At 44.2% G+C, this 8,833-nt stretch overlaps 1 protein-coding gene across 1 annotated transcript; it reads left to right on the plus strand.

The window, feature by feature from the left end:
- Positions 1-6,870: 6,870 nt before the first annotated feature.
- Positions 6,871-7,800, plus strand: LOC143774628 (olfactory receptor 11A1-like). Its single transcript, XM_077262381.1, has one exon. It carries the CDS (start codon positions 6,871-6,873, stop codon positions 7,798-7,800), a length of 930 nt encoding a protein of 309 aa, XP_077118496.1.
- Positions 7,801-8,833: the final 1,033 nt, after the last annotated feature.

Genomic DNA, 8,833 nt, shown 5'->3' on the forward strand with positions numbered 1-8,833 from the left:
GCCATTAAGAATGTTATGGTGGGTTTTCCCATTCCCACAGGTCTGAATGATACCATGTCCCTGGCTATTCAAATTGACCGGCGGTTGCGGGAGCGCAAAACCGCAAATTCCCTCATGTTGTTGTCTGAACAGACACCTGATGTGATGCAATGTGATAGAAAAACCGCAAATTCCCTCATGGTGTTGTCTGAACGGACACCTGATTTGATGCAATGTGATAGAATCCTGACTAGAAATGAGAGGAAAATTCATAGACGCCGGAATGGCTTGTGCTACTACTGTGGTGATTCTACACATGTTATCTCAGCATGCTCTAAACGTATATCTAAGGTTGTTAGTCCTGTCACCGTTGGTAATTTGCATCCTAAGTTTATTCTGTCTGTAACTTTGATTTGCTCACTGTCATCTTATCCTGTCATGGCGTTTGTAGATTCAGGTGCTGCCCTGAGTCTTATGGATCTCTCATTTGCTAAGCGCTGTGGTTTTATTCTTGAACCATTAGAAAATCCTATTCCTCTTAGGGGTATTGATGCTACGCCATTAGCAGAAAATAAACCGCAGTATTGGACACAGGTTACCATGTGCATGACTCCTGAACACCGCGAGGTGATACGTTTTCTCGTTCTACATAAAATGCATGATTTGGTTGTTTTGGGGCTGCCATGGTTACAGACCCATAATCCAGTCCTTGACTGGAAGGCTATGTCAGTGTCTAGTTGGGGCTGTCGTGGTATTCATGAGGATTCCCTGCCTGTGTCTATTGCTTCTTCTACGCCTTCGGAAGTTCCGGCGTATTTGTCTGATTATCAGGATGTCTTTAGCGAGTCCAGGTCCAGTGCATTGCCTCCTCATAGGGAATGTGACTGTGCAATAGATTTGATTCCAGGCAGTAAATTTCCTAAGGGAAGACTGTTTAATCTGTCGATACCTGAACATACCGCTATGCGTTCATATATCAAGGAGTCTCTGGAGAAAGGACACATCCGTCCGTCTTCTTCCCCTCTTGGTGCGGGATTCTTTTTTGTGGCTAAAAAGGACGGATCTTTGAGGCCTTGTATTGACTATCGGCTTTTAAATAAGATCACTGTCAAATTTCAGTATCCTTTGCCGCTGTTGTCTGACTTGTTTGCCCGGATTAAAGGTGCCAAGTGGTTTACCAAGATAGACCTTCGTGGTGCGTACAACCTTGTGCGCATTAAGCAAGGGGATGAATGGAAAACCGCATTCAATACGCCCGAAGGTCATTTTGAGTACTTGGTGATGCCTTTTGGGCTCTCTAATGCCCCTTCAGTTTTTCAGTCCTTTATGCATGACATTTTCCGGAACTATCTGGATAAATTTTTGATCGTTTATCTGGATGATATTCTGTTTTTTTCTGATAATTGGGACTCGCATGTGGAGCAGGTCAGGATGGTCTTTAAAATTTTGCGTGAAAATTCTTTGTTTGTCAAGGGCTCAAAGTGTCTTTTTGGTGTACAGAAGGTTCCCTTTTTGGGGTTCATTTTTTCCCCTTCTGCTGTGGAGATGGACCCAGTCAAGGTCCGAGCTATTCTTGATTGGACTCAGCCCTCGTCAGTTAAGAGTCTTCAGAAGTTCTTGGGTTTCGCTAACTTCTACCGTCGTTTTATCGCTAACTTTTCTAGCATTGTGAAACCTTTGACGGATATGACCAAGAAGGGCTCCGATGTGGTTAATTGGGCTCCTGCTGCCGTGGAGGCTTTCCAGGAGTTGAAACGTCGGTTTACTTCGGCGCCTGTTTTGTGCCAGCCTGATGTCTCGCTTCCCTTTCAGGTTGAGGTGGATGCTTCAGAGATTGGAGCAGGGGCCGTTTTGTCGCAGAGAGGCCCTGGTTGCTCTGTTATGAGACCTTGCGCCTTTTTCTCTAGGAAGTTTTCGCCTGCGGAGCGAAATTATGATGTGGGCAATCGGGAGTTGTTGGCCATGAAATGGGCATTTGAGGAGTGGCGTCATTGGCTCGAGGGTGCTAAGCATCGTGTGGTGGTCTTGACTGATCACAAAAATCTGATGTATCTCGAGTCTGCTAAACGCCTGAATCCTAGACAGGCCCGCTGGTCATTGTTTTTCTCCCGTTTTGACTTTGTTGTCTCGTATTTACCAGGTTCAAAAAATGTGAAGGCCGATGCTCTTTCCAGGAGCTTTGTGCCTGATGCTCCTGGAGTCGCTGAACCTGTTGGTATTCTTAAGGATGGTATTATCTTGTCAGCTATTTCTCCAGATCTGCGACGTGTGTTGCAGAGATTTCAGGCTGATAGGCCTGATTCTTGTCCACCTGACAGACTGTTTGTGCCTGATAAGTGGACCAGCAGAGGTTCATTCCTCGGTGTTGGCAGGTCACCCGGGAATTTTTGGCACCAGAGATCTGGTGGCCAGATCCTTTTGGTGGCCTTCCTTGTCTAGGGATGTGCGGTCATTTGTACAGTCCTGTGGGACTGTGCTCGAGCTAAGCCTTGCTGTTCTCGTGCCAGCGGGTTGCTCTTGCCCTTGCCTGTCCCTAAGAGACCTTGGACACATATCTCCATGGATTTCATTTCTGATCTTCCGGTGTCTCAAGGCATGTCTGTTATCTGGGTGATATGTGATCGCTTCTCCAAGATGGTCCATTTGGTTCCTTTGCCTAAGCTGCCTTCCTCTTCCGATCTGGTTCCTGTGTTTTTCCAGAACGTGGTTCGTTTGCATGGCATCCCTGAGAATATTGTGTCAGACAGAGGATCCCAGTTCGTTTCCAGATTCTGGCGATCCTTTTGTAGTAGGATGGGCATTGACTTGTCGTTTTCGTCTGCTTTCCATCCTCAGACTAATGGACAGACGGAGCGAACTAATCAGACTTTGGAGGCTTATTTGAGGTGTTTTGTCTCTGCTGATCAGGACGATTGGGTGACCTTCTTGCCGTTGGCTGAGTTTGCCCTTAATAATCGGGCTAGTTCCGCCACCTTGGTTTCGCCGTTTTTCTGCAACTCTGGTTTCCACCCTCGTTTTTCTTCGGGTCATGTGGAACCTTCTGACTGCCCTGGGGTGGATTCTGTGGTGGATAGGTTGCAGCGGATCTGGAATCTTGTGGTGGACAACTTGAAGTTGTCACAGGAGAGGGCTCAGCGCTTTGCCAACCGCCGCCGCGGTGTGGGTCCCCGACTACGTGTTGGGGATTTGGTGTGGCTTTCTTCCCGCTTTGTTCCTATGAAGGTTTCCTCTCCCAAATTTAGACCTCGTTTTATTGGTCCTTACAAGATATTGGAAATCCTTAATCCTGTATCCTTTCGCCTGGATCTTCCTGTGTCGTTTGCTATCCACAACGTGTTTCATAGGTCCTTGTTGCGGCGGTACGTTGTGCCTGTGGTTCCTCCTGCTGAGCCTCCTGCTCCGGTGTTGGTTGAGGGCGAGTTGGAGTACGTGGTGGAGAAGATCTTGGATTCTCGTCTCTCCAGGCGGAGGCTTCAGTACCTGGTCAAGTGGAAGGGCTATGGTCAGGAAGATAATTCATGGGTGGTCGCCTCTGATGTTCATGCGGCCGATTTAGTTCGTGCCTTTCACGCCGCTCGTCCTGATCGCCCTGGTGGTCGTGGTGAGGGTTCGGTGACCCCTCACTAAGGGGGGGGTACTGTTGTGATTTTGCTTTTTGCTCCCTCTAGTGGTCATTAGTGATTTGACTCTGGAGCTTCTGTCTTTTCCTATATCCTCACCTGGGCCGTTAGTTCAGGGGCGTTGCTATATAAGCTCCCTGGACCTTCAGTTCAATGCCTGGCATCGTTGAAATCAGAGCTAATCTGTTGTGCTCTTGTCCTATGATCCGGGTTCCTGTATTTCAAGCTAAGTCTGCTTCCTTGCTTTTTGCTTTTGTTTTGTTTGGTATTTTTGTCCAGCTTGTTCCAATCTGTATCCTGACCTTTGCTGGAAGCTCTAGGGGGCTGGTGTTCTCCCCCCGGACCGTTAGACGGTTCGGGGGTTCTTGAATCTCCAGCGTGGATTTTTATAGGGTTTTTGTTGACCAGATAAGTTATCTTGCTATATTCTGCTATTAGTAAGCTGGCCTCTCTTTGCTGAACCTGGTTCATTTCTGTGTTTGTCATTTCCTCTTACCTCACCGTTATTATTTGTGGGGGGCTTGTATCTTGCTTTGGGGTCCCTTTCTCTGGAGGCAAGAGAGGTCTTTGTTTTCTTCTCCTAGGGGTAGTTAGATTCTCCGGCTGGCGCGAGTCATCTAGCGATCACCGTAGGCATGATCCCCGGCTACTTCTAGTGTTGGCGTTAGGAGTAGCTATTTGGTCAACCCAGTTACCACAGCCCTATGAGCTGGATTTTTGAATCTCGCAGACTTACACGTTCCTCTGAGACCCTGTCCACTGGGGTCATAACACCATGGGCTATGGGGAAGAACTATGACCCTCATATTCAACATGTCTTTCTCCTCAGCCTCATCATTGCCAAAACTGGACGTGTCATCCAGTACATGGGTTTTCTGAGTGGAGTGGATACCCCTGTGTTGACATGATACTGGACCAGTGGTGTTTGACCAGGATTATTCATGAACAGGGAGACATATTTTCAAAGCAGTTTTGTTAACTGCTGCTTCTGTGATGAACCAAGCTGCTACCCCAATGGAACATCTGTTACCACCATTCACATTTTGGATTCCACCAATAAGTCAAAGATCTAGTCCGTATCTGAGTCATCTAAAGGGGGACAAAAAACTGCTAAGTTGGTTACTTCCCTTTTGTTATAAGCTTTTAGCCTGTTGACATGATAGGATTGTTCACGTATACCTGCTTGATCCAAGGCCATGGTGTAATCAGTCTCCCCACATTTCCTGGTGATGGTGAACGGACCCACCCACATTGCTTGAAGCTTGTTTTTGTGCACTAGTACTATAGTACTAGAAACTTCTTTCCACAGGTAAATTCTTAGAGTCTGGCAGCATGGTTGTAACACCGCTGTTGCCTTTCCTGATCTACTTCTAAATACCCATGGACTATGGCTATAAGGTACCTCATCTTTTCCCTAAATTTTTGGACATTCTCCAGAATGGGAACCTCTTTTGTGGGGAAAGTGCCCTTCCAACTCTCTCATACTAGCCACAATGTCCCTTTTAGTTTTTGCCTGTACAGCAATTCAAAGCTAGTGAACCAGGTAGAATCCTGCAGAACCTCCCGGTAGGTGAACATGAGCTGCTGCATATTTTTCTCGCAGTGCCCCCCATCGGACTCCACATACTAATAGCTGATTGAGCATTCCTTTGAAATGCTCACACAACCTATTAATTTTGGGATGGTAGGGAATAGTGGAACTCCCAATACTGATTCCATAACACAAGACCTTTCCCCATTTGAGACTCCAGATCCAAAATCAACCAACAACTCCTTGATTCGAGCTGTAAGTGACTAGGTTGATTTCAGACAGCCACTTGATCCTTGCTTTGGCAACTCCTCTTGGTCCATCTCAGCTGAATTTTCGTGGCCAGGTATTCAATCTATCCAAGCTGCTACAGCTCCTGTAGTTGCCATTTCTCATTGCAGCTATACATCCACTCCGATCCTCTTCCCAAGGCCAAGCTGGTGGGATTGGACATGGTGGAGTCGAAAACCTGCTGTGTATGCCTCCAATATGGTCTTCTTGGTCTGTCTATATGCCTCCCTGGTTGTGGAGCCCATGAATCTGCCAGGCTGAGTAGTGTCCCATTGCTATCAACAAGTGTGGAGACATGTCGGTAAGTGTGTGTGCTCTCCCTATGCCCTCCCTATGTCTTTAGAAAGTCCATATGGGCCAGGGCTCATCCCACTGTACACCTGCTATCTTTTCCGTGGGCAGAACACTACTTAGACAACATTGGGTGAGGGTAAAATAGTGTGGCGATAATTTATTGAACCACCAACAAACAATAACACATAGAACAGTTTCAGCAAATACCTAAGATGTTGCAAATTGCAGAGTCTCACCCTTTGGCTGACTCGCCAGGATTAGAGCAGCTGAAAATTCGGAGCTTCCAGGGCTGACTACTCCCATCAATGGCACCGGGCTTTTGACATGTACCCACAGAGAAAAGATGGCAAAAAGCTTTGGAAGCTGACCAAGAGTAGTGAGGTAGGTGACCTGATTGTCTCAACCTGGATTATGGAAATTATGCCATGCATGCATTGTGATATCTCAGGTCGCAGCCAGAGGTCCTGGACTAGCATGCAGAGTCCTGGAATTTCAGCTTCTTACCATCAAGCATTGGACAGGGAACAATGAGCTGTCATGGTGGCTAGAAATGTGAATAATGTGGTATTAGTTTTTTTTTCTTTTCATAAATAACCTTTTCACGTCCCTCTAGAGTTTAGCAAAGTTGCATTTAACTGACTGCCACTTTGCTCAATTCACATTAAAAGAATTAAAAAAAAAATAATTCTGGAGAATATTGATTCTTGTAGAATTAAAGATAAATTCAATTCCACTCTAATAAATGTGCCAATCTCTAGCTGTAATAACTAATATTAAAAGTCCAATGAAGATTTAGACTGATGAGCGAAAGGGGAACAATGTTTTGAACTTTTGACTTTCAGGCTCCATATGTCACCATCCACTACTGCCACAACATACATAAATTTAGGAGGAGGGCCACATGGGAAATAAGAAAATTAAGGCCCTTATATTTGATGTTTGATCCTGTTCTTAATAACTTGAAACAAGTCTGGTGTCCCTCATATTAGTTATGGAACTCATGTTTTACTTTATTTTTCTTCATATTCTAGCAATCGTGAAGACCTATTCACTGCCTGGATTCTTCACAGAAGTAGAAATGAGGATTAGATGAGTCTGGACTGGGCCCTCTTTCTCCAGGGTCCCATAACAGCCACATGAGCTGTCCCAATAATAAATATGCCCTTGGAGAAGGACAATATGACGGTAGTAACAGAGTTTGTCCTTACAGGATTCAATGCAAGCCAGAATAGTAGATTTCTAATGTTCTTTTTGTTCATTGTGATTTATGGGTTTACGATTTTTTTTAATCTCCTGATCATCACCCTGGTTTCCTCCAGCAAGAACCTCCACACTCCAATGTACTTCTTCATCTCACAACTGTCCATCAGTGACATCTTGTTGACTTCAGATATTGTCCCCAAAATGCTCCAGATTATGCTACTTTCTAAAGTAACTATTACTTTTACTGACTGTATGACTCAGATGTATGTTTTCGGGGCCTCAGAAACATTTGAATGTTTTCTTCTCACAGTGATGTCCTATGACAGATATGTGGCCATCTGTGTTCCCCTCCGTTACACCATCATCATGACAAGTACATACTGTGTGACGTTAGCTATTGTCTCTTGGTTGCTCACTTTTGCCATTATGGCGGTTATTATCACAACAATATTGTTGCTGAACTTTTGTGGACCAAATATCATTGATCATTTCTTCTGTGATTTCCTTCCAATAATGGAACGTTCCTGTTCAGATACCTCCATTGTTCAGCTAGAAGTTTATTTACTAAGTGTTCCAATAATTTTCATCCCCCTGATAGTAATAATTTTTTCATATGCTAGAATTATTGTCATCACCTTAAGAATCCCATCCAGTACCGGTAGACAGAAAGCCTTCTCAACCTGTAGCTCCCACCTCACGGTGGTCTCCATATTCTACTGGACTTTATTCGGAGTTTACATTTTCCCAACGAAAGGGAAATCATTGATCATCAGTAAGATCCTATCACTGCTATATACTGTGTTTACCCCTCTGATCAACCCCATCATATACTGTTTAAAGAACAATGAAATAAAGAAGGCTTTTCATAAATATTTCAGGTGCTAAAGCGAATTGTAAAAAGATATTCACATGACTGTGTCCCATCTTGCTTTAAAAACAAAGCAAAAACAAATGAATGGCATACAGGAGGACAAAAAAGGTTTCAATGATATTTTTCTCACTCCTGTAGGCTTAAACACCTGCGTATGATCTGCAAAAAAGGAACAGAATGAGATAATTTTCCAACAAAAGAAAAAAAAAGTGAACGACACTAGTGGCACATATATATCACACTTAAAGATGGTTGATCCTGTTTTACTGATGCGAGGCGGACAACATCAATCGGTTTGCAGTGCTCAGCATGAACAAATCACAAGTGCATGAAGAGTTATCCATAGAAATATGTGGCTCTCAATGGATTGAGTAAATATTCTAAAGTCCTTTACTTCACCATTTGCGGCTTGGACAGTGAGTCGGACATGCAGGTCAGAGAGGCAAAATACAAATTGCTTATAATAAATTCAGTAATTTCATTCTCTTGCTGGTAACCATTAAATATTATTAGAGGAATTCTGATAGATCGAGTCTACCATTTAGTACAAGGGGGCCTTGCGCTTTTGCTTTGTGATCCACTAAGCTTCATGCCTAAGTAAAATTTTATTGTGGTTTCCACCTTTTGGTGGATGTTTAACCACTTCGAGACCTGTAAATCTCAGAGTCTCGGGATTGGATTCATGTTTTTGCTGTATATGCCTTACAAGTCTTAAAGAACCCTTTCCAGAAGTAATTGAAGCTTATTGGCTCATGAATGCACAAGGTCCCCTTGGACTAAATGATAGACTCAATGTAATTACTGAATTTATATAATAAGCAATATGTATTTTGCACTTTATTTCACTACTGTTCACTGCATTTTCTTAGAATGGTCCAACTCCTCATAAAGGAAATGACCTCATGTAATTACTCACCTGGACCCGTTGAAGCGATCACACACAAAATGGCCGTAGTCCATTTTCTCTCTCCCCGAATGCCTCCCTGGCCTGCATGTCCGACTCACTGTCCAAGCCGCAAATGGTGAAATAAAGGACTTTTGAATATT

Source organism: Ranitomeya variabilis, chromosome 5, assembly GCF_051348905.1.
Source record: "Ranitomeya variabilis isolate aRanVar5 chromosome 5, aRanVar5.hap1, whole genome shotgun sequence".
NCBI classification, from domain to species: Eukaryota; Metazoa; Chordata; class Amphibia; order Anura; family Dendrobatidae; genus Ranitomeya; species Ranitomeya variabilis.

Coding starts and splice junctions, on each gene's coding strand:
- LOC143774628 (XM_077262381.1), top strand. CDS start 6,871: ATGCCCTTGGAGAAGGACAATATGACGGTAGTAACAGAGTTTGTCCTT.